This window comes from Argiope bruennichi, chromosome 1 (assembly GCF_947563725.1).
Source record: "Argiope bruennichi chromosome 1, qqArgBrue1.1, whole genome shotgun sequence".
Taxonomy (NCBI): Eukaryota; Metazoa; Arthropoda; class Arachnida; order Araneae; family Araneidae; genus Argiope; species Argiope bruennichi.
The window spans coordinates 33,303,884-33,331,719 of record NC_079151.1 but is presented as its reverse complement, the minus strand read 5'-3'; the positions used below and the strand labels follow the sequence as shown (position 1 = coordinate 33,331,719).

The window sequence follows — 27,836 nt, the reverse complement described above, 5'->3', positions numbered from 1 at the left end:
CAGAGGCATATAATTTTTATTAAAGAGTAAGGGAGAAAATTTCAAGAGGATCTTTCCGGCTACTTTTATAAAATTCTGTTACCTTTTTGTTACGATAAGAATAATATGTAAAATATGTATCAAACAATAAAAACATTAATTTTAGCTGATACATTTTTTAAATCAAACTTATTGCAATTTGTCAAGGTCATTTGTCAATGTTCAACATTTGGTGAAACTTTTCCGATGGACATATCTTATAACGCAGGTGGTTATAAAAATCGGTTTTTAAATCCTTCATCGATGTGTGCTGTGTCAGTAAACGATGACCTTTAAAGCTACCATCTGGATTTCAGATGTCAGCTGTCAGAAACATGACTTTTTTTTATGCGTCTTCTGACGTTTGATCAAAAACAGCAATATAGCAAAACAAAGAAAATAGCAGAAAATCATCAGTTGTCACAGGGCGATCTAATTTCTGAATTTCAATTTCTTCATGTCATTTTAAACTCTTTTTTCTGGAAACATTTAGAAATCTATTCTTTAACCTGACATATTTCTTGAGGGAATAAAGCTCCGAGATATATAAAAGGATGTTCTTTACTGAATGGAACAGCTTGCCATAACGGCAACGTCCGAGTGCTGCCAATTTATCATAACGTAATAAGTATTTCTTTTTCTTTTTCATTCAGTTAACTACTACGAGGACAGTTTTTTTTTCAGACTCCGAGAGATTATGAAGAAAAGACAAGAGGAAGGAGCAAAATGATTTTTTTACTAAAAATTATTTACTATCATGATTACGTTTCGACATAATTGGCATTCAGGCATTTGTTATATCATTGGATCAGGCTTCCTTTCCCCTCAACGAAAAAATACTCCCACTGATACGATATTGTACTTCCTTTGAAGTTTTTCATTGGTTGGAATTATTATTATGGATCCTAGCAAGTTCTTCAATTCAGTGAAAAGGTGAAAAAATCACTCCATCTAAACCGCATTCTCTAAGAAAATGAAAAGGACGCAAGACTATCAAATCACAAACTGGCTACTCCGACCAATCGCAAGGCACACGGGAAAAATTGAATGACCGGACTTTCGCAACAGCAACATTGGCGGGAACTGTGATTGGGTCCTAAGAGCCATCAGCAGCTACGGTACAACCTTTCCCTAAAGAAGTACATCCCGTCATCGATGGGAGGAGCCAGACTCCCACAAGGGTGGTGAGAACCAACCACCATACCTGAAGCTTCTCATTCTTAATTACGAGATGTACTCCATGAGATCGCAAGACTATCAAAATAGAATATTTTCGTTTAACCGGAAATGAAAGAAAAAGAGGATGCTGGAAGCTCAGGCATTTGGCCGACCTACGTCCCAAAATGGTTACTTTGGAAGGTGAACGTTTAGATATATCTGTTCCATATTCCTTTCTTAAAAGAAAAAAAAAGAACTTTCAGTCTAATGAGAATTTCAAAGAAACTTTAATGTTCATCTCACGTCGCTGGGGGTAACTTTATTCAAAGAGGGATTCAGAAACCTGTTGTAACTATATAACAAATGTCTGAATTTTGACAAAGATTATGCCGAAAAATAAGCACGTTTGTTCAAAACCTTTAGTAAGAAATTCATTTTGTACTCTGCGCTTTTTTTATGTCCCATTGCAGTTTGAAAAAAGCAGTCCTCGTATTTTTCTACCACAGTATCATATGCATAAAGATTATATTATATACTTTACTGTGTAATATTTACTTTTATTTCAGAAGCCTACCACCATGTGGTCGTTCTTTACCCTCGCGTTGTATTGCATGATAGGGTGGTCGAATTCTCAAAGGTGTCCAATGTACTACCAGAGATTTTCGGCTCAGCACTCATACTGTCTTGCCCCAAACCCCACTTGCAATATTGTGAAATCCGGTGTTGGCCAACAAGAAAGAGAAGACATTTTAAGGCTCCACAACGAGTTCAGAAGCAAAGTTGCGATGGGAAATGAACACAGGTCTATAGGAGGCAGTCTCCCTGAAGTAGCTGACATGATGCAATTAGTAAGAGTTTCAAAACTTTCTTCAGATTGTGTTATTACTGTCTTATTAAGACAATATCCTCTCAAAAGTCATATATTAACAAATCTTTGCATGGTGAAATAAATAAGGGTGATATAATTCATGCTCTAGATTAATGGGAAAATGCTTAAAAAAGTCTAGTATAAATATATAAAATAAAATATTTAAAAAACTGTATGGTGGAAATATCCATCATCATTCAAATTTACATGTTAATCTCAGAACAAAATTTTCAATGTCCCTCTCTTCTAAATTTTTCCACTCATTATCACTTTTATTATCAAAAAAAATCTCAGATTAGTTATAAAAAAATATTCAAGAAATAGCAAGTTTCTTCCAACCCCAACAACAAAAGAATGGCAAGTTCAAACCCGCTATAGTGATTGTGACATTTGATTTTTTTTTACAACTACGTTCCGTTTTACACAATAGTAGTGAAAAAAGTTGCTAGCAACAACCAATTTACAGTACACCTGTTTTGAGTACAATTTTTTGTTCACTAAATGTTATAATAGAAATTCCTATCATCGTAAAAAGAAGGGTTAAACTTGATTTTTAATATCATTTTCACGAGGGGTATTCTTAGTAACCAGGATGCCCACTCAAAATTGAACAACCCTATGCCATATCTAATTTATTTATTTTTTTTAGTCACTTATTTTAGTTAAAAATTTCATTACAAATACAATGATATTTTTTTCTTTCAAAATATTTCTTAGCAGTAGTTGAAATATTTATTCTAAACTAAAATCCTATATCGATCCTCGGAAAATAAAGTTTAAAAAAAAATCACGTATTTAAAATGAACTGAATTCTTTTCCTTGCGCTTTTATCTTACCTTCATAAAAAAGAAAGAAATGCGAATCATGATGGTATGTCTAACCCGTGCCATATATTTATGAGTTGCTAAAACACTTTTTAATAGACAAATATAAATTTAAATAATCTATGATTAAATAATTGACAGAAATGAAATCAAATATGATAACTTACTTTCATATTCATAGCGTATTTAAGTAATTTGCAAAATCAATATATTCTAAAGGTGAAAATCAGAACTATTTCCTTATGTGCATTCAATTAATAGAATAACTTTATGCACTAAAAATCTTTTAATATTACATGTGAGCAATGTTAAAATTGTTTCGCCTATCAATATTTAATTCCTGATATTCATACAAAATATTTTGAACACCCGAACATCCATTTTATGTCCGAACTGTTAGAAAAGCTCATAAATTCCTTTAACCAATTGTCAGAAATTCAGTTTTGGAATTGAAAAGTTACGTATTTGAAACATGTTACATCAAATCTCTATCATATATGTTAGGATCGAACATTTTTGAGCTAGTTAGATGGGGATGGCTGGGGGATATGTGTGAGTTCAAATTCTTATAACATCGCATTTTTCTGAGTTTGGAAATTGGGAAAATTTTATCTAACGTATTCGCCTTGAGGTGTGAAGGTTCTATGCAAAATATCTTATTTTTGCATTTTAACTTGAGTTCGGTAGTTATTTTCTATTAAAAGTTCACCCGTTTTACTAATTTAGTCCCAGTAGTTCATAGGATTTATTGAATCATCTTTGATTGTACAAAATCCATACAATAATTTTATACAACATATGCCTTGTATTAAACCTGGTTAATTTCACATAATAGAGATATTTTGATGACTATTCAATCATATGTAAAAAAATAATATCAATGCATTCACTAAAGAGTAAAAACATATGAATGCAAGGTCAACATTTAAGGTGACTCTTAGGTAACATTATTTTGTAATCAGTTTTTGTTGTGATCTACTTTCTTTCTTGAACTATACAATGGCTGTTGTTATTTTTTTTCTCATCCTGTAAAAATAAATTGATGCTAATTTCTTCATAATATTTTTAAATGCATAAACGACCAAAGTGAAAATTATTTTGTATCCTTCCCTTTTAAGGAGTGGGACGATGAACTCGCTGCTGTTGCACAGAAATGGACAGATAATTGCGAGTACAAACACGATTGTAATGAATGCCGAGCAGTTGGTAAGTCAATGTTTCGAATATAAAATTATTTTTGAGAAAGAAAACTATGTTTCCAATTACAATAATACCTCGTGCTAAAAAAAAGAATTCCATAATATTCGATTGAATTTCATAAAAGATAATTTTCATAGCATCGTCCTGATTTAGTTACATACAGAATTTTAAAAAACTCCACTTTCGATGAATTTTATATTACTTGTGGACAAAAGAAATCATAAGTTTCTCAGAAAACGTGAATATTGTTATAAAAAGATGGAAAGATGAGTGGATGCTTTCTCCTTTTTATATTTGTAAAATGTCTTCTCTCTTTTGCCCATATTTGGAGTTAGTTATTCGGAAATTATTCGGATTATCTCTCATTACAGTAAATCAGATTATTGCATTAATAAAGATAATAATTAAGTTATTCGGATTATCGCTCATTACAGTAAATCAGATTATTGCATCAATAAAGATAATAATTAAGTTATTCGGATTATCTCTCATTACAGTAAATCAGATTATTGCATTAATAAAGATAATAATTAAGTTATTCGGATTATCGCTCATTACAGTAAATCAGATTATTGCATCAATAAAGATAATAATTAAGTTATTCGGATTATCGCTCATTACAGTAAATCAGATTATTGCATCAATAAAGATAATAATTAAGTTATTCGGATTATCGCTCATTACAGTAAATCAGATTATTGCATCAACAAAGATAATAATTAAGTTATTCGGATTATCGCTCATTACAGTAAATCAGATTATTGCATCAATAAAGATAATAATTAAGTTATTCGGATTATCGCTCATTACAGTAAATCAGATTATTGCATCAATAAAGATAATAATTAAGTTATTCGGATTATCGCTCATTACAGTAAATCAGATTATTGCATCAATAAAGATAATAATTAAGTTATTCGGATTATCGCTCATTACAGTAAATCAGATTATTGCATCAATAAAGATAATGTTAGAAAGAATCCATCCCAAAGATGATTAGAGAACAGAGATCCGTGTAATACATAATCCCTACTAATCTGGATGTTAATTGTCTATTCGAGCTATATTCGCTCTAATCTGAATATAAAGAAGCATTTCAGTCTGAACAGCATCTGTACCAAACAGTACGTATAAAAAAATACTTTGTTAGAAAAGTATTTCAAAGAATACTATCTAGTACGTAAAGAAAATTTATGTAATAGATGTACTAGCGTACATCTGTACCGCTTATAGTGAGAATCATCCGACACAGATTCTGATTCATCCCGAGAAACAATAATAATCTATATGATCTTTACCTACTTATTTCTCTTTTTTTATAATTTCTTCAGTTCCATGTTGAATAATTTTCTTGAGATTTTTTTAATAACTTTTCTAGTTATAATTTTTATTTCTAATTTATAAGCATAATGACCGCAAGGAACATTTTCTGAGACAGCATCTGTATCAGCTCATACATAAAGAAAATTTTCGATTGTGACAGCATCTGTACTAGCTGATACATAAAGAAAATCTTCGATCGTAACAGCACCTGTACCGCTTATAATGAAAAGGTCCATTCAGTAATTGACTTAATTTGAAAAAATTAGAATAATCCATATGATTTTTATCTATTTATTTCCCCTTTTCTAGAATTGCTCCTACTCCATGAGGAACGATTTTCTTAAGATTTTCATTTTACCTTTCTATGTGTAACTTTTATTTCTAATTTGCTAGCATGAAGATCGACCGTAAGGAAAATTTTCTAACAAGACACCATCTGTACCAGCTCATACATAAAGAAAATTTTCTAAGAAGACAGCATCTGTACAAGCTCATACATAAAGAAAATTTTCTAACGAGACAGCATCTATACCAGCTCATACATAAAGAAAATTTTCTAACGAGACAGCATCTGTACCAGCTCATACATAAAGAAAATTTTCTAACAAGCCAGCATCTGTACCAGCTCATACATAAAGAAAATTTTCTAACGAGACAGCATCTGTACCAGCTGATACATAAAGATAATTTTCGATTGTGACAGCATCTGTACCACTTATAATGAAAAGGTCTATTTGATATTTGACATAATTTGGAAAAACAAGAATGGTCTTCACCTATTCGTTGCTTTAATTTCATGGCGAACCATTTTCTTAGGATTTTTTTAATGACCTCCCTAGTTATAATCTTTATTTCTAATTTGACTCTTGTCATCTTTAAGAGAACCGTTCGCTCATCACCCTACTTCAGCACAGATTCAACAGTTTTGGTGTCTGCTACAAGTGCTTTCTGTCAAACGTGTTAATAGAATATGGTTTAAAAGGCTAGAAAGCAATGGACAGGCAATAGTTTTCATGTATTGAGAGGTAAGGAATTGAGCACTATTTACGGTGGTTTATTGTCTTATAAGAAGGGAAAACTGCACTATTCAACAAACCTGATGTCTACTATAACTACGCTCCGCCCAATGTCCTCGTGTTTGTAGAGCATGTTGCAGAAAAATGTAAAGCAATTCACGGGCATAAATTTTCATTGGCTGTGAGACATGGGTTGAAATAGTTGATGTTAAATTCTCAAATATTGCCTTTCTTTTCTCATAACGAATAAAAAGTATACTATTCAGTATTAACAGTTCTTGCATAGTTTCAAAATAATAGATTAATTTTACAAATCATCATCCTTTTATAGTAATTTCTTCCCTAATTAGTCCAATATTAGTTCATCTTAACAATCTTTTTGAAGAAGGTCAAAAACGATATAATGGAAATCAACGATGAATGGTTAGGAGATTAACATGTTTTGTTAGAAATACGTTTTGAAAGCACTGTCACTTTTTAAAGCATTGTATCATGAAATAACCTTTTTCAAATCCGCATTAAATGTTTTGTATATTTAAATAGAAAACCCTAACTGTAAAAAACGCATAATGAGCAATTGTTTTCTCTATTTTTAGAAAATTTTCCTGTGGGACAAAATCTTGCTTTCCAAGAATCTACTTGTATGGGACGTATCTGCAGAGAAGATCAAAAAGTCATTCCTAACTGGTCATGGGCGATAACTGCCTTCTATGACGAGGTGAAAGACTACCATAAAGATTGGCTGTGGAGTTTTGTGGAACACAAAGGCCCCAAAACTGGTCATTTGACGCAGGTACCGAAAAACGATTCTTCTCATTTATGTGCAAATTAAAACTTTTTTGTTTCATTTGTTACAGATAAATATTCTACAAGCATCCCATATCTTTAAAAAACAACGAGTGGTCTGAATGTGGCCTTCCTGTCACTTTAACTTCGAAATCTCCCGACAAATCTAACAAACCAATTTTGATATGACAGTAATTTTAGAGTATTTAAACATATACATCATATAAATTTTACAAGCTTATACAAAATATTTTTAAAGCGATATTTAATTGTAATAAAATTGCTCTTTTTGATTATTCTTTAAAAATTCAAAATAGGGAAATAGATATATGATGCAAGGCGTTTAGAGTTTCACATGGCTTCCAGAATCTTATATCTTTTCATCATAGTATATGATGGATTAAAATTTTAGTGGCTACCTGATTCTCATTTGGATACTTCTGTGAGAGACATATCCTCAATTTCTCTCATTCTGATGATGATTTCATAGTAAAAAAGCTCAGGAAAAATATTGGGATAACGATTAAAAAATATAAAAACAGAATAAAAAGATTTTTTATAATTATAATCAACTTTTTAGAATAATTTAAAGCTAGAAAATTTAATTTTGTTTATCTTAAAAGTATTTTATTATTGTGTATTTCATTTTATATTCGTTTTCTGTAGTTGATATGGGCTAAAACTTGGAGAATAGGATGCGGCTATACAGTTTACAAAGAAGGCAGAACTTATACAAGATATTATGCATGCAATTATGGACCCACGTATGTTATTTTTCATTTCAATTTATTCATATATTTTTTGGATTCTTCTGTGAATATCTTAATATCGTTTTATGTAAAATATTATCTTGAGTCTATTTAATCCCTAATCTTATAGCAAAAGAAGGAATATTAAGTTTTTCCTTTTAAGATTTAATTTTTGTATTCCAAAACTATTATCAAACAAGAAAACTTAAAAATCTCTTAAACTGTCTTTAAATACTACATAAATATCAAAGATTTTATTAAATCTAAAAACAGAATCTTAATTTTTTTATTTATTATTGTTTCTAGGGAAAATACAAGTAATTACTTTAATGTTTTTTTTTCTGTTAAATGACTGAAAAACAGCTTTCTAACCAAGTTCTCTCTAAAATCAAAACATCTTTATTCTTATTTTCTCGTACACGAAGCATGTCAAGAAAAAGCATCGTTAACCGTCAAAGAATTTGACCTCGATATTTTGATGAATCTCCACATCTCAGAACTCTCTGAATTCGAGAAATATATTTTGAGAATGTCTGTTTGTGAATGCGATGATTCAAAACTGCTTTTAGCAAGACGGATGAAATTTTGTACATAGTTTTCCCATCAAATTTATCGATTCCTACCAAATTTTGAATGAAATCCATTTTCAAAAAGTTTATTTCTTTAATCAGAGTACAAGTGAACAAAAAAATTACAAAAATCAAAGAACTAGATGGATAAAATTTGGTAGAAAGATTTAATACTTAAAGTGCACATCCTCAACAAATTTTGAATCAAATCCATCAAGGGAATTGAACATTTCTCAACATACATATAAATTCGAGAACTAAAAATCGCAACGACTAAAATAAATAAAATTCGGTACGTGATCGTATTGCTAAAATCGCAGATCTGCGTCAAATTTTTATTTTCATTGGTCGAAACGGTCCTATAATACACGTACTCGTTTTTCTCCTCTATACTACGAAACACCTAACCCTCATGTGTGAAAATAAAAATCTGAGCACTAGTGGCATTCACAATCTTGCTCATGATCCACAATTTTTATGCAGAAGAGTTGTAAAAAAACATCTTAATTAGGGAGGAGGATGCAAGAAAATTTTGGACAGACCACCCCCACTGGATAATTTCTTGTTTAGAAAGTATAAAATGAAAAGCATAATTTAAATATTAAAAATGTTGGCATAAATATTTGATGATTTTCGCTTTTTTCGTCTTTTTGGGTCTGAAAATATCTGTTAGGGAATTATGTTTATATTTAAATGAAATGAAATTGAAAAATTAAATAAAATTTAAATGAATTTAAATGAAATTGAAAAATGCTACTATATAGCTATTTGTAAATTTGTATGAATTGCCAGATCTAATCGGGGAACAGAAAGTACTGGGTTTTCTTCACTAGATAAAATCTTGAGTGGGGGGAAGGGCTTTATCAGATATGTTTTGCTTAAATAATTCTCTTCTGTTTCTTCTCCAGAGGAAATTCAGTGAAGAAACCTGTCTACCAAGCAGGACCTCCTTGCTCTGCTTGCCCAACTAATAGCCATTGTGTCACATGGAGCAGCGGACCCGGCACTTATCCAGGACTGTGCAGTAAGAGAACATCTTTTTTCTTAGAATTAACGATCTCACAGTCTTTTAGGTGCAAGAATTTCAAATCAATTGCAATAAAGAAACGAATTATTAGCAAATTATCAATAAATGAAAGACTGAAACTATATTTTAAATATAAGTTTGCATTTTATTGTTAAATTTTATTTTGATATCAAACCATATGACAGAAAATTGAATAAAACAACTCAGCTTAATCCTACTGACTGCTCAGTCAATGAATGCATTTTGCATAATATCAGTCAATTCACCAGTGATTAACACTGAACTTTTCTTTCGGACCGCATCAGTCACCGGTGATTGACTGTATTTTTCCTTCAAGCCACCTCAGACTATATAATTTCCATTAAAAATGTTTTAATCATGTTGAGTAACAATAAACATTTAAAAAATTATATTTTATATATATTCTTAATATGAGGATAACAAAATTATGCATCTATATGCATGCAGTTTTATCGCAGCTTTGCATTGATCTCTGGTTGTCAACTTGTAAAAGAAATTGGACATTGCGTGCTAGACGGAAAAGATTCAAAAATGCGTTTGGCGTTTAACGTGTACTGAGTTCAACTGACAATTCAATCAATTAACAAACATATTTCAATCAGCTGACAATTCAGTCATTTAAAACTTTGACTTTTTTGCTCTTATCATTAATTGATTAGACGGTGCCTTCTGTATCGGAAATGTGCTGTCCTACTGATTCAATTATAAATCCATAAAGTAATTGAAAAATATGAATTCTGCGTAATTTTTATATTAACCCTTTGCCGTCGAATGTCTTCTCTCAGCCACACTTCAAGATGGCGCATCATTTTGACATTTTATTTATTTATTTATTTATTTAATTTTAATTGCTAAAAATACCTATAGAATGTTTAAAAGATGAAGATTCATTTTTCAGGGAAACTCAGCTTAAAGCAGTTGCATGTATTTATTTTTTGGTGTAATAAACAGATCCCCGCATTAAATGAATAATTACGCATCGAATTATCTTTCTGATTGCAAAGGGCTAAATTATAATATCTTTTTAATGATTAAATATCAGCTTATAATTTTTAGAAGTGATAAATCTATGAACAAACACGAAGATAAAGGGATTGACGAATAAGCATTTTTGCTAAATTCTATATTTAAATATAACTTTTGTTTTAACTTAAATTTATACCGTTCATTTCTAAATTTAGATCGGGGTTTTTTTTCAAATTTCTTTTAATTTGTGAAAGATTTTAAATTAAACTTGCTTTAGAAGTGTTCCTTTCAGGGGTAATATTCGAATTATATTTTTGAATTTAATTCTTTTTTCTTCTAGAAATGTCAAATCCAAACACCGCACCTATTTACATACATAATAATGTGCTTTTCGACTGCAATTCTAACCCGGCGAACACCGACTGCCAATCCCGAATTACCGGAGCCAATAAATGGGACATTATAACCTCTGTTGGAGGTCTGTAACACTCTTTTTTATTTCACACATATATCTTAAGGTGAAACCTAGAGTATACTTTTAAAATCTTAAAATGTGATGAATTAATCTGTATATTGCTTAGTAAATTGTTTAATGTTAAGCAAAGCATACATGCTGAAGTGTTGTTGTTTTTTTACCTATATTTAAATATCGCACGTGTACGTCATAATACCATAGACTTCAAAGCGACTTGAAGGGTTGAATGATGGCAAATCCATGCATTCTTAAATTGCATCTCAATCTTCAAGAGTGCCTATACTCTGTTTTACTTACAAATGTATGCAAAAAATAATTTTTCTCGAATGCTTAAATTTCAAATTTTTAATTTTCTATCTGTATTTGAGTCATAATCATAACAAAAGTCATTTTTGAATAGATCATCTTAAGTTAAAAATTTCATATCGTACTCGGTAGTATTAGCAACAATGCATCAAATAACTGGAAAATAAATTTGAACCATATGGAATAGCATTTGAAGCTGATCAGGATTGAAATATGCTTTTTTTTATCAATAGTATTGATAAATATGATTGATAGTATTGATCATTATGTGTCATTGGTTCTTTAAATAAATTATTTAAATGTGTCATTGCTGTTCATTAACAGGAAATTATCACTCCGTTATACTCCGTGGCGGAGAATCGACTACTTTAGCCTTCGACAAGCCAATTATTCCACACGGTCAAGGATTTTGTGTCGTATTAAAATTCCGAAAGGGCCCTCTGGATGCATCAAACAGAGATCAAAGCAGCTTTAAAGCTCACTTTGGCATGGAATATGGCTCGTCCTCCCCAATGTCTATCAGCTCTGGCTCAACCAGCTTCAAAGACTACCGAATCAACATTAAATGGAGTACAAAGACTAAAGTGAGTGATAAATATCTATTTTTCCAATCCCCGATTCAGAACCCAATCTTGAAATTGCGAAAAGCTTTAATCAAAAAGTTGTAGCGGTTGCATTTCTCTATCTTCTCTTTTGGATAACAAATGGAGATGTCCGATTATTTTCGCATCCCATAGTACATTGCGATTGTAATGTGAATGAGATGAGATGCCGTTCTGTTAAGCTGCGCGAGTGAATGTCTTGTCTTTGTGTTTGTTTAGTATGAATGTGATTATTAAAGAAATGTTTCCGATAACATACGTCCTGTTGCTTCCATAGCAAGGATCATAATGATCTACATTCAACCACAAAGGGGTTTTTGAAGAACTGGAACTCTCAAACAATTTTCTGCATTTTCAACGGATTCATGTTCTACTTTTTTCTAACTTTTATAATAAGTTATTCGTACAATTTACTGTGCTTTATTGCGTAACCATTTTTAAAAAACCTCTCTAAATAACCTACCTAGCTTAAGAACATTCCCTTGAAGTTGCCGATATCAACTTATTCCCCTATGTTTTTCTTTGGGTCAGTTTTGATTTCAGTTAAAATCATCACTATGATTCAGTTGATGTGATCACTATTATTTCAGTTGGTATGATCTAAACTGTAAACTTAAAAGATAATTTTATTTAAATGCACGTCCCTCTCGGTAGAAAGGGCGGAGAATATTAAGTGTGCCTAATTGAAAAGTCGACGCATAATGAAACCGGTCTCGCCTCTCCAGAAGTAATATCATATATATAATATAGTAATAGAGTATAATCTGAAAGATAGAAAAAGATATTACGCTTTTAAATTTTGGCAGGCACTTTTTGGTCAGAACCAAAAGAAAAATCAGAGAGCACCCTCCTTAAAATATCTTTTTAAAATAATAATATTTCTTAGCGTTATTTAAGCCTTTATAGTGCCAATAGCAGCACAGTCATTTGAAAGCGTCCTTTTTTACCAGAAGAAATTATTAATCGAATCAAGCTTTCATTTGAAGAAAATAAACGTAATTTTGTACCAATAAACCTTATTTCTCCATTCAAAATACTCTTTTGTGTATCTTTCATGGTAAAGAACCTCAAGAGTCACTAAAAGAATCTTTTATTTAGTAAAAATGACTTCAAATTATCAGTTGAATAGATGTCTACTGAGACTGACATCGCCCGTCTAGATATTTGCTTTCTCATGGATGGGCGTCAGACATTTTTCAGTAAAATGCAATAAAAAAAATATTCATTGTTAATAACGTTGAAGTAGAATTGTTAACTTCTAAACAACAACATTCAAGTGCAAAGTCTGTAATATAGGGGTATATATGCATCAAAAAGGCCCCACTACTTGCGTCAAGAATTTTCATTTAAAATGAACATTCAAATTCATTATTATTCCAAAAGCATTGGAAAAAAATATGAAATGTTTTTCTAAATGTTTTCTAAAAATAAATATTTTCAGAAATGCTTTTAAACTATTATTTATGCTTTATATCATACTTTTTATAATTATTATATTATAAAGAGATTGCTTTCATAAAATTATATTTATATATATTCATATTACTTAGGAAAAATGCAAATTTCAATAATTTAAAATAATAATAAATGTGGATATTGTGTACGGTAAAAGAAAGTTATTGTATTTAAATGAAACACCAATTTATTATATATGTTATAAAATACGCTTTGATTTAAAACATCGTATTTGTAAAGTAGCGCCAAGACATGTTGCTGGATGCGCGGTAAGAGCCTCATTATGACACCTACCCACCCCAACCCCATATGATTTCAAATTTTTTTTAGCTGCAAATTATATGTTTGTAACTTACGATAATCAGATTCCGTCAAATATTTCGAAAATAAAATTTTTTGACATAGTGCCCCTCAACGGGTTAACTTTAAAAAAAATTGTAAAACAGTGATATATTCACGCTGAAAGGTTTAAGCAGTGAGCTATTCCACTAATGGCTCCTTCCCCTTCGGAAATTTCGAAAAAGTAATGCCTTTAAAAGGCTGTATTTCGCTTATTAAACAACACGTAACTGTTACGTAAGCATGTTGCCCCACCCTCACTTGCAACGCCCTCTAGCGGTATATGTAAAAAACCATCAGTCTTTGTAACATCATCGACGTAGCAGCACGCCGAAAGGCAAAGCTCAAACAAACTTCCGAAAGCGGAGAACCAATAAAATCTTTAAATTACAAAAAAAGGTCCGTCATCATTATTGAACCTCTCCAGTAACTATGATTAATAGTATATAACTATAGGCCTTCAAAATTGAAAAAAAATATCAAGAAATTAGACCTTTAAAAGGCTGTGTCTCACTTATTAAATAACATGTAATTAGTTTTTAATAAATAATGTAAATTAAATTTTCTAGAAAATATTAAGGGGTATTTAAGCTATACATAATTGCATTTTCTCGTACAAACATATTTTATAAAAAAAGGTAAGATATTTATTTTTTATATAAGTATTTTTAAGTATCAGTTTCTGTAATATAAAAGCTAAACTATATAATATAGTTTTACATATATTAATAATATAAATTAAATCACTTATTAAACTACCAAATTTGAAAGGTAAAAAAAAAAGTTAAAACATTCGAATATCATACTGTTTTTTAATATGTTTCACTGATGGCACTTTTAACAAACTACGTAGCCGAGCACCTTTTATTTAAAAAAAAAATTCTTGCTCTTGATCTTGGAAGAGAAAACATTTAGTGAAATTTTATTAAATTTAAGAAAAATAACATTTTCTAAACTCAAAATTTCAAACAGTCTTAAATTAAGAATTTTAAAATGTCTGAAGAGTGAAAAAAATATTTAGGCAACATGAAAATACAAATTATTTTATTTTACAATTGTATAATCATTAACCACTTGCGATGAAAAGACGTGACACGTACATCGAGATGCTTTTGTCATAAAACTGCCACTGACGTATTACACAGGTCAATAGGCAACTGTCACAAGTAAAAAGGATGTTCACAACAACCCGTCGACTGAAATTGCTTGACTGGGAACCGTTTACAGAAACACAGTTTTATCTTTAAAAATAAATAATTTTCGATCTATCATTCTTTTTCCGATGTCTATAAGGTACCAGTTACTTTGTGTGAACTCGCAGCGAGTTACAATGGACTGTTTTGGCACGCACACCTGTAATTTTCTTGCAGCCTCAAATGGTTAAAATCATTTCTGTATAAATAGAACAGATTAAAAAGCAGGTCTTAATTTTAAGTACTTCGAGAAGATAACTCCTGCTTTTTTTTCCCATAAAATATTAATGTGATGACAAATACAACTGCTAGTAATGAAAATTTCTGCACTCAACCTTGCAATTAATATTTTGATTTCTATTATTTCTATTGTTTATTTTTTACATTTCAGCTCTCGTTTTCTTTCTCCGTTCCGAGCGGGGCTCCATCTCACATCCTGGACATAAGGGAAGTCTTGGCTTTTGATGGCAAGTGCAATACAAGAAACAATTACAAATAGTCGAGTTTTTTAAGAAAACAACCAGTGCTCATTCGAATGTAATACTGAGAAATAAAATTGTGATTCTGTGAATATTTTGACAAAATATTTCTTAGTTGTATTCATTTTTTGTTCAACACAATTAATATTCATGTAACTATCAAAAGATGTACAATCTATAAAAAAAATTCTAATAATAAAAATAACAGTAATTAATTAACATCATTAAATTCTAATTTTTTTTTTCATTTCGAATAGCTGGTCATCTTTATTTCAAAATCAAATTTTGAATTTACTCTAAGGAAAATATCTAAAAATTGTACATGGAAGGAATTATGGCCGATAAATATTTGAGAAATATGGTTTTCAGGATTCTTGTTAGTATTTTCGATTCTAAATATGATCATAATACCTAATTGCATAATATTCTCAAATCTAAATAACAGAATAAAAATCATTTTGTATTTCCAGTCCTAAATAGCAATCCAAATCATTTTGTATTTTCAGTCCTAAATAGCAATCCAAATCATTTTGTATTTTCAGTCCTAAATAGCAATCCAAATCATTTTGTATTTTCAGTCCTAAATAGCAATCCAAATCATTTTGTATTTTCAGTCCTAAATATCATATTGTCTAATCATTTTGGCATGGAAGATGTTACCATTAAGATATTAAAATCTAAGGCCATTAATATTTCTCTTTTTTGCTAAGTCGATTCAACTTCAAAGAATAATGATAAAACGAAAAGAAGTTTCACTTTCTTGAATGTCATCTCAAGGGTGTGGCTATGGGATATTCGTGATAAATGCCAAAAGAGAAAATGATAACTCCCAGTCATTAGCAGCTTATCAAAAAGCCGTGTAGAGAAGAAAATAATTTCTTAGTCAAATTTCTTAAGCTGAAAATCCGGTTTCGTGTTCGGATAGATCTCATTCAGTAAACAATACGGGAAAACAGTTGCATCTAAAACTTCAAGACATCATAAAAATTTATCTTTAAAGTACATAAAACACTTATTGATAAAAAGATAGCCTTTGCCTTTGGAAACTAATTATTTTAAAAAAATAATTCAATCGGCACTATAATCAACTTTTATATTAAATTTGATTGTTAAAGCATTGATTTGAGCGATTAAATTTAAAAGTTTCAGTTTATAATAATACTAGCAACTATACCTGGTTTTGCCCTCGGTGAATACTATTGAATGTGTAGTTTTTTTAATTCAAATAATCTTTGAATGTTTAATTAAAATGATAATATCAACTTAAAATTCAAAATTATTCTTGTTAACTCCAGAGTGTCTAAATTAGGGAAATAACAAATAAGGGATTACAATTAATATTTAATAAAATTAAAAACAAAAAAAATAACAGAAAGAGATACTGCTGCAAAATTATCACAATTAGCACTGAACAACATTAAGAAACATAAAATTCATCGTTCTCTTTAGAATATAAATAACAGATAGCGCATGCGGGAAAATAAATTGACAGACCAGATGTTTTTAATTTCCTTTATTCTTTTTAATTTATTTCACAATTAGTACGTCAGAATAAATCTAAAAGATCGATTAATTAAAATGTTTAATTTTTAATGCCGAAAACATTAGAAAAATATTTTTTCTTTCAAACAATAGGTGAAACACTTTTTAAGCTTTATTTCATTGGTGTGGGGAAAGAAACAGCATGGTCGGTAAAATTGCACATGCAATAAAAAATGGTTTAACAAACTACGCATGCGTGAATAATTCCAAGCCTCATTGGTGTGGGAAAAGAATCGGTATCCTTTCTCCATTGGCGTACGAAAAAAAAAAGATTCGAAGCAGAGATTGTAAAGGCACGAAAAATGGTTTTAACCAATAAAAAATAATCATTCGATTAATTATCATAAAACTTTCTAGGATATATTTGTATGCCTCCATACATCTGTATACCAAATTTCAATATGTCCAGTATTTGTTTTAGTCTATAAAGTCTAGTCTTATATTACATGAGATGTGAAACAGTAATTTGATAGTTAACACTCTTTTTTTTTTAATTAAGGATATAGTGGTGTGTTGTGGTTTTCTAAGGAACTGTCCGGTTTTAAATACACTATTTTTAATCTACACAAACACAGCTATGCTACAAAAGTCACAAAAACTTATTACTACACATACATAGAAAATTAGGTAAAAGAACAAACAGTATGGAGGAGGGATTCCACGGTTTCCAGCCGAAAGCATTCCGCGTTAGCGCAAAGGTTGCACGTAGGGAAAAAGTCGACCTCAGGGTGCAGGTCTGCAGTCCAACTGCTTATCTTCTGTAAAACGTCACAAGGGGGCACTCTCTGCTCAAGAGGAAAAAGAGGTGCTACAAGGATCATTTTTTAATATTTTATAGAGTATGTTATCAGCATTTAAATCAATCGCATCCCTGTTCGCAAAACGCAGATCGTTCCTAATCAGTTTAGAATGAATGTGGATACAAATATGGAGGTTCTGAAGCAATTTAATATCTCTGAGTAGAAGAATTGCTTAAAATAATTTGAAAAATTTTTAAAGGGTTGAATTGTTTTTAGAAGTACTGAAAAATTTCAACAATAAAGGACTTTTATTCAACAAATATTTCACATTTTTTTCCTTCAATAAATTGCCATTTCATGGAAGTAAAAAGATGTAAATAAGATTACCATCTGAAAGGGATTGGCATGCAAAGTGTTTAATAACCAAATTTAACAAAAGAAAAAATTCCATCTTTAAAAAAGATTTTTAAATATGTAAAATCACTAAACAAGAATTGCTCCACCATTTTCAAAAATAATGAAAAATCAAAAGCCAACAATAAATTTTTAAAACTGAAAATAAATCAACGAATGAAAGGAAAAATAATTTGAGTGCTTGTTTTTCTTAAATACAGTTAAAAGAATTTTATAATATCAATTAAAAACAATACAGGCTTTTAATTAAATGCCAAAAAAAGTACTTAATACTTAGATAATATTTATCTAGATACTTAGGCTAAAATTCGAGAAGATACTAGAAATATTTTTCTTTGGCATTAATATAAATCTAACACTTCGGTGTGATATTAATATGTGCATCTGCGTCTTTTCTGGGGGTGGCAACTTCATTTTAAAACATGCATGAAATTTCACCCGTTTCTATAGTTTCCGCAGTATTCCCATTCCAAATTTAGAAAGACTCCTTTCTTTGGCTTTTTCTTTGTCTGGTGCAGACGAATTTTGAGAGCCTAGAATTTCTTCGAAGATGGCGACTCAGGATGTTCTCAAAAGCGAACACATGAAAGCTTATATTTATATTGCTCCTTTTCAAGAAAATGAAGAAAGAATTGCTTATTTCTTTATTTGCATTTTCGGAATTGTTGCTGCATGCATTCGTTTTATCAAAGCCATGGCACTCATTAGAAAGGATAAAAACACCAAATATATTCTAAATAGCACGAAAATATATTTTTTATAGTTTTGATTGAACTTTTAATATACACCGTTCGATCCCTATAGTATATTGAACTAGTTAATCTCCCAATTAGACCAATTCAAGCCTACTAGCCTTCATAATTTTGTGCAGTTTTAATTATTTGTGTTCGTCCTAAATTTACATTCTATTAGTCCTTAAATATTAAATTATTTAAAAATTAATCTTTTGTTCATTAATCTGAAATTTCACACTCAAACTCGTATGCGTCTGTTTATATAATCTTTTACATGCTATTACTTTACTTTTTGAATGATACATTTAGATACAAACCTCAACAGAGCAACCGTTAGTAAAGGTAAAGAATACTCAAATTAAAAAATATGTTCATAGCATTCTAATAATCAAGAATTAAAAGGTTATTAAAAAATGAATTTTCACATTTTGTATAGGATAAGCATTGCAACCTAGTTCTTATCCTGGAAAGAAATGCATCTTTCTGCCTTGATGTGGAAATTCCACCTCCTATCCTGTGCTTCTTAACCAAGTCAGGAATTAGAACGCAAATTTTTTCATTTGACTGGACTAAAGATTGTTCAAAAGACTTTGTAGTTTCAGACCAATTCAGTAACCAGATAACCAAGATTTAACGAAGTTTTTGCACTCGAAAAGCAATTCTTGCATTTAAAAGGAAAATATCAAAAGTTTATAGGAAAAATCGCTTTAAGTTTGGAATTTAAACCAGCGCTGAAAGGTCAAAACTAAAAAAGGGAATTTTTAAATTCATTTATAAGTTTATAGAATGCTTTTTTTTTGTAGGAAAAAAATAGAATAATTCATTTGGAGCCAATCTGTTAATTTACTACGAGCTTTCATTAAATTCCAGCGTAATTGTTTTTATATATTTATGGTCAAAACTAGAGAAGTCGACCTAAACAACTTCCATCTATACTAAAAGTGTCTGTGCGCATGCTGTACAGATTAAACCATGACTTTGAGCTATCAAATTTCTCATCGACATACCTTAAAGGATGGAAATTCACAAATAGGAGGCACATTTGAAACATTAAATGCAATTAAAATTTGAGGATTTTTCGCGGCATTTTTTCGCGGAAACTCCAAAATAAAACGGAAAAGGCTAATTTTTGGGGCAATTAAAAAAAAATTTCAAATTCCAATATAGCTGTACAAATTTTTTTGAAATTTAGAACTTTAATTAGTTTTAAATAATCTTCTCTTTGGATTATATTACTGAAACGAACTTCAAATCCTTTTCATTAAATATTTAATAGCTTTAAGCAATGGAATAAAATCGTTCAAATGAAAATTCTAAAATATATTTGTAGCTTATAGCAGAAATAATAAAGTGAAATTAAATTACTCCCAAAAAACAATGTCCAATTTGGGATAGGGTTTTAAATACCTACATTTTTATGAGTACTACAATATCCTGAGACTTGACTCCATTAGAAAAGATTCATGTACAGAAACAAAAGATGTAAAGGTACTAAAGTAATTACTTTGATGCCTGGCCCGATTCATTGTTTAAAAGATTCTTTGAAGAAATCGAGCATCAAGATTTGCAAGAAATTTAAAATGCTAATTTCCAACAATCAAGTCGTTTTAGAAAGACAGATAAGCATAGAATATAGAGCAGAAATTTCATTACATTCTTCACCGAAAATTTATATTTCAATTAAAGACATTTTAAAATAGATAATAAAAAACACTTTATATGAAAAAAATTGAAATCTCACTGAAATACCAGTTATTATTATGACCAAAATGAGTTATGTAATCGGATATTCAAAGGATGTTTCAGCTATAAGATTAATCTATATTCTCATAGAATTGTTGTATTAATAACTTGCCAGAAAATGAATCATAGTATCTGACTGAGCTTAGTTCAATTATCTTGATCACACCTCACTATCTTACATTTCTTTATGCTATACTTTTGCATGAACCGTTTCAATAACATTTTTCACATCAAAATATTACTTTATAATAAATTCTAATCATTTATTGCGTAATAAAACTCCAGTAATTACCGAAGAGTTGAACTATAAAATGACTAAGAATTTTTCATTTTTAGTTTAACAAATCGAAATATTTCTCTGCAATTAAGATAAACGATTATACATTCTTAAATCACAATTGTTTATTTTAAAAATCCAAATTTTTCCTACCTAATTAGAGTAGTAAGAGATTAAAAACTTACAGATTACAAAAATTTAAACACTGAAGTAAATGCGAAATATTTTTTATTTACAAGTTTATGAAATTAAGATTACAATAGAATCATTTACATGCAAATTTCATCTGATGTCGATAGTTTTACAAATCACTGATTTATAATTGTAAAGAATTCTGACAACGGGAATAATGTATACATATTTTAAAGGCATATCAAATAGTTATAAAATTTAAATAAAACAATGTTTATAAACATTTATTAGTACATTAAATAATTGAAATTTTCTACTTTTTCATTTAAATTATACAATTCATTTATAATGAAATTTTGAAATAAAATTTCTCAAATTCTCTACCAATTGGTTCTACTCGAATTCTATTTAAATATACCGGTTAATTAAATTCCAAAAATATTAAAATAGTGTTCTGTTGCCAAGAACACACAAGCGATGACAATTTTTAAAATAACACAAGAAATTCAGTAAAATATCAAATTCAAAACACCATCTTCAAAATCATAAATTAAGTTGTGGAAACAAATTGTATTTGAATTTATGACAAAAGAAATTACGATATCAAATTCACTTTAAAATATAGCACCAAACATAATGAATAAAATAATGAATGAATAACATTTACGAGAAATATATTCATAATTCAAACATTTCAGTAATTTAAATATGAATAAGATAATCCAGAATACTGTAATAAGAATAACAAATTTTCATTATATTTTTATATTAAAATGTTTAATATAAATTAATAACATTAGATTCATATAATAGCAATATGAATTAAAATATTTGTAATATTAGAATCTTTAAAATTAATTTTTCAGTTTTATTTTTTAATGAAGAATTGAATTGCAAGTAATCTGCGCATGCGCTGTTGACCCTACATAACTACTCTTCAAGCTTCAGGAATAAGCGTTTTAGAAGAAATGCAATGTTCTTACTCTTATAAATTAACTACGTCACGTTTTCTCGCGCAACATGATTATCACCATGGTGATCAGGCATGGCAGTCAAATCATGTGAAAACCTAGGATTCTTGATTGGCTGGCCGGCCGAGCCAATCAGTCATCCTTTGTAGGACAAACTAAGAAAATTGATAATTTCTTTAATGAATCTAAAATGTTCTTAAAAAAGGACTAAATATTCACTAAGATAATCAGGGTTTTTTCCCCTTTAAATGAAAACAATTTTAAAATATTAAACTTAGAGAAATAGAATCTGGTTTCGTAAGCGCATTCTAATGAATGTATAATATTTCACAGCGCATAAACAGAATACAGTAAAAATATTTTGAAATTAAATGTTTAAATTGATTCTTTTCAGGACATTGATACATTTTAAACTTCCAATTAAAGATAATTAATGCTAGACATTCTGGAAAATTTTGTAGAAAGTTCGTAATAATTAAAATGCAATGTTATTACAAAATGAGTCTCAAATATAGAAAAATTGCAGACCTTAAAGATTTTAGATATATAACATCTAATATATTATAAAATTCCATATTAATGTTTAATATTTAGGTTTGTACCATATACGGTAATAATTTATCAGTTCTTAGATTCTTTTGCCAAATTATTAGCAACAAATATAGTACTAATTATTTGAATTTAAGATATTTTGAATATTACTAATCGGATAAGTTTTTTTTTTGTACTAAGTTTATTTATTCATTTCACATTTTTTTTTTTTTTTTTGCTCAATTTCGTGCTGAATACAATTTATGAAACTACTTATTATCTATGTATTTAATTGCAAAATGAATCATTGTAAATACATGACTAAGCTCCAATTGAATTGGAAAAACATTTCCATTTAAGCATAAATGTGGCATTTAAATCAGCATTTAAATTTCGGAGTCTAAATTACTTAAATAGGTGAAAATAACAATAAACAAAAAGATAAAAGGCAATACATTTAATAAAATTAGACTATTTAAAATTTAGACTATTTTATGATGTATTCTTAATATTACAGAAAGTTGAAGTAAATTTCTAAAACATACAACCAAATGGCACCACACTTCAGGCAGCTAAATATAATTAAATTAATGGACTTTCTGAAAACTAATTTCCGTATTGTCTCAGGAAATGATGGAAACATCAAATTTGATATCTCATCCTTATAACCATGAGCTAAGTTATGTTCAAGAAAAAATGTTTAGAAATATTGACACTAGAAGGTATATATTAAATGCACAATCATGCAATTATATAGAAATTTCAAAATACTTTTTCTGATAAATGAAAAAATGCTTAAGCACAATAAATACTATATAAAATATAAGTCTTGTTAATCCATTTCAACGACATCAGCAAGTGTTTTTGAAAGGTATAACAAGGGTTCCTTGAAAGAAAAAATTTACTTTTGCTTACATTCAAATTATGTTTTGTTTTCCTACTTATATTTTATTATTTTGCTTATATTAGATTATTTTTCATAGCCAAAATTAAACTTAATAAGCATGTCAATATTCGATAATGTTAGAAAAAATTAAAACTATATCAGCTAAAGTTTTTGAGCCATAATTGAGACAGAGCATTTTTGCTATTTCAATTACATAATTACAGAATTTTTATTTAATGTTTCGATTAATAAATGTTAATTTTAAAATGAATTTTTGCATAATAAATCTTATAAAAACAAAGTTACGGTGCTTAACTCTTACCCAGCATGAGCGTACAAGTATAGAGACAGTTCACAGTTCAAAAATTTAATTTCAAAGAAAATAAATCCATATCAGATTACTGATAACATTTGTACGCGATCATTTTCAATACGAGAATGGGTTTAGCATTTTAATTTTCAACTCGACTTAATGCTACAAATTCCACAACAAACTGGCAGTAACTGTAGTTCTTGGGACTTCTCAATTATTCATTGAATAACTCGAATTCCAAGAAGTAACTGATGATTCAAAACGATTCTATAGTGTTCTAAAGGTTCATATTCGTCGTTTCATCTTCGTTTTTTACAGAACAATTCCTGAAAAATGGATTGGGTAAAAATTAGAATCATTAACAATCAAGATATGAAACAATCTTATAACATATCTGAAAAATTTTTAAATTCTAAAAATGTATTGGAAATCAATTTGGAAAAAGAATATAGGTGCGCTTTCATTGACAAAAGGTTTAAGGATATTTCTACAAAGAATCGTGCAACTGATAAAAGAAACTACTTATTTACTATTGTTACTTGTAATTTTTTTTTACTCTCATTGTAGCATTTCCCCTCTTTTTGTAAACCTCGGTTTATTCTCAAGGCTTCCAAAAATACATCCCTTGAATTTCTTTTTAGCATGTGATATACTAAATTTCACAAACTATCACCAACTGCAGTCGTTGTATGTCCTACGCCTACATTATTCATTTAATGGTTCTAATTCCAAGAAGAGGCTACTGATGATGATTCTATAAAAATCTATGGGGGTTATTTTCAGCTAATAAATGTAAAAGTAAGTAATTTTGCGATTTAATCTAGTTTATTATTAGGATTATAAAATTAACACATCTGCAATTTAAAAGGTACCGAGAGAAATCAGCATTCATACACATTTTGAAGTTACAAGGCAATGGGGGGGGGGAGACATTTGAGTATACTCTCGTATTCCTTCAATAAGACACTGAATATTAAGTGGATTTAAAGAAACCTTTTTTTATAATATTGAATACGAAATCCGAAATCCATTGCCATGTTGCATGCTCTTAATATTAATGCAATTAGATTCTTGAAAACTTTTGATATGCTGAAGTTTAAAACTGCGATTTTCAGAAAAATATGAATTTAAAAAAGTGCTCAAAAGAAGTTGCAAGAAGGTATAAAATGTAAATGGTAAAATTCAAATATTATGTAAAAACATCCACTTCTTTAAAAAAATGCCAAATATGTCGATGATTTTGTTCAATTAAAAATGTTAAATCACAAATGAGAACTTGAATAGCAAAGTTTACTTACATATTCATTGTTTATCGGCTCACATTTATGTTGCAACTTCTTTATGCAATGCAAAGTAAATTCACCAAATTCTTTATGCAATGCAAAATAAGAAACACTCCAAAATTTCTACTGTTCTTTCCTTTGAAACTTCCAGTGGTTTGGAGTACGTTTGTTCAAATAATTAGGTAGCAGGTAATGAATACCTACAAAACAAAGGTAAAAAATTCTCTTGAATGTTTAGATGATACCGTCACTTTAGAATCATAATTATGATGAAGCAACTTACCGAAATCTTGGATAACTAACAGTTGAGAACAGCATAAGAAGGGTAGATTCTCTTTCGTCTCAGAACTGTCATCGATTGAAGATTATCTGGAACTCGAAAATTGGTCACTCCTCAAGAAAATATATGAATAGCGTCATTATCCAAGAAGCATAGTATAGATGATTACCATCTTTAATCTTTTTTCCTTGATAATCAATTGTAGTTGAATTTGCAGCTTGGATGGCTTCTGGTACTCGGCAATTTCGCATGCCTTACGGGACAAAGCAAGATTACCAGCTTTATTCACGATATTTTGTGCAATACTATTCAAGATTGGGAGCTAGAATATGGTATTGCTGCACAATCCAATCCTATCAATTTCGAATTCTGTAAGAGCAGGGAGCTACAATTAATTCCAACTCAAAAAAATTAACTTCAAATTGATGAAATCAAACTTTTTCCATCATATGACGTAAAAAATACGATACTTCTGCAATTTTGTTCTAAATCAAACATCTGATTAAAATTTCCAAATTAAGTTGGCCAGTAAACATTTCAAAGCTGAAGAATTTAGAAGCGTGGTGCAAGTATTAAGATCACAGATAATTTTTCATTGAAGGTTTCTATGATTGCTGTTATTTTCATAATGGAGGTTTCTATCTTTCATTTCAAATTGCGCTTTGATTCGCATTCCATCCACTGACTGATAAATTTCTTGAACGTTATCCATTTCAGTATTCTGGTCTTAAAACTTTGCAATCTGTAATTGTGTTCGATTTTTGCCAGATATTTATAATTCGTCAGCTAAATTTCTAGAATAAGTTGATGAAACTTCTGTTCATTTTTCGGCTGGTGCAAGCATTTTTTTTTTTTTTTTTTTTTTTACAGATATCAAATTAATGTTACATCTGAAGAGCCATCGTATCACTGAAAACATGAAAAAAATTCATGCAATTTTCTTTTTTTTCCTTCAAAGTAATTTCCAACCAAGAATTATCAAAAAATACTTGATGGAAAGTCTTATTTAGAATATAGTTAAACTGATAAGCCACAGATACATTTTTATTCAAAAAACAATTCTTTCAGAGCAGATATACGACTACTTATATTGAAAATTGTCATTTCCTTCAAAAAGAGTATTTTTTGAAGAGTTTATTTCAACAGACTATCGCTCTTCTAAAGTTAGGTGCGAAATAATTTTTAAAAAAAGTCTCGGCTATTTCTCAATAGTATATCGAAAGAATCTGCAATCAGTAATAATTCCGCTTCTCTTTTCTAAAGTATATTGTATAAATTCACTAATAGATTCTCCTTTATAAACATTAGTGCAGAGAAGATTCTATGCGGTTCATCGGCTACATTGGATTTATTCAAATAAGACCACATTTTTCAAATATTTGCAGCTCAGAAATTCCCACCGATGAATCAGTATTTCAGTATTCATTCCAAATAGCATGCGATTCGTATACATTCGAAAATCTTTCAAACAATTCAAAACGAATCAAATTTCATTTTAAGGAATGACAAAGAAATAAACAAATTATCAGATGAAAGAATATTCGTGGAAGAAATCAAACCCCCTGCAGTTGAAAATCTGTAATTACAATGAATTGTTAAATGATTTTAAATAAATTTGAAACTACAATTTAATTATTCATAATATTTCATTTCAAAATCCTACAGATGCCACAAAAAATTTTAGAAATATATTAATAGAATTCATCTCATTAATTCTATAAATGATAAGCTCGAAGTATTTTCTATTATATATCGTATTTCAAAAGGCATTTCGAGTACCCTATTAGATTATACTTTAATAGTTTCATCAGGTCCTGTTACCTAGTTTTAGTTTAGTTCATACTGTAAAGCAATAGGCATTAATTGCATATATTCAGTATAAGCACACTTTAAATTTCCGAGTAAGAAATGGGAATAGAAAATGAAAGAAGCCAGTTCATGAAAATATTGAATTAGCTGAATTAAGATTGAGTTTCTAATTTTGTCCTATTTTAATTATTTAATTGTCCTATTCTATTTAATTGTCTTATTTATAATTTTGTCCTTACTGCAATCGATCAAAATTAAGTCCCGATTTTTTCTAAAATCTTCATTTTTGAAGCTAGAGTCTGATAGAATATTTAATGAAACTTTTGTTCCGCCTGCCTGCAAGTATTATAATTCGAAATCCAAACAAGTCAAACGAATAAAATTGTACAATGACCAAAATTAGATTCCTAACAAATTTCGGATTAAATGCCTCAGGGGGATGATTGTCCATCAGTCCGTGTACAGGTGAAAATACTTGTAATTAAATAATTTTGATGAAATTTAGCAGATGGTTTTATCAAGAGCATTTTAGATTTATCAAATTTTGAATTAAATTAGTCCATGCATTAACAGAATGGCATTTCTTTACTCATGCGTATTTGTGATTCCTCAACGATAAACATTGAATGGATGAAAATTGGCATTTTTACACCAAAACTGTAGCGTAATCAAATTTCGGAAAAATTTCACTTGAAGAATATGTAGATTACTAAAATACATTAAGTAACTTAATGAAATCTTATCCAAAAATTGTTATCTAGAATCAAATTTTGGTTCTAATGGGTCAGAAAAGCCAGCCAAAGAGCA

General features: G+C 29.4%; 1 protein-coding gene across 1 annotated transcript; it reads left to right on the top strand.

The window, feature by feature from the left end:
- Window positions 1-482: 482 nt before the first annotated feature.
- On the top strand, window positions 483-15,466 carry LOC129966984 (CRISP/Allergen/PR-1-like). The gene is made up of 9 exons (XM_056081611.1): window positions 483-639; window positions 1,743-2,024; window positions 3,987-4,074; window positions 7,004-7,200; window positions 7,860-7,957; window positions 9,420-9,535; window positions 10,866-11,003; window positions 11,631-11,890; window positions 15,287-15,466. Exons 2-9 carry the CDS (start codon window positions 1,755-1,757, stop codon window positions 15,392-15,394), a joined length of 1,275 nt encoding a protein of 424 aa, XP_055937586.1. The 5' UTR covers window positions 483-639; window positions 1,743-1,754; the 3' UTR covers window positions 15,395-15,466.
- Window positions 15,467-27,836: the final 12,370 nt, after the last annotated feature.

Bases quoted from the DNA above. Each gene is read 5' to 3' on its own strand.
- LOC129966984 (XM_056081611.1), top strand. From the start codon at position 1,755: ATGTGGTCGTTCTTTACCCTCGCGTTGTATTGCATGATAGGGTGGTCG. The intron at 7,201-7,859 runs GTACCGAAAAAC...CGTTTTCTGTAG, and splicing joins AAACTGGTCATTTGACGCAG to TTGATATGGGCTAAAACTTG. The intron at 9,536-10,865 runs GTAAGAGAACAT...TTTTTCTTCTAG, and splicing joins CACTTATCCAGGACTGTGCA to AAATGTCAAATCCAAACACC.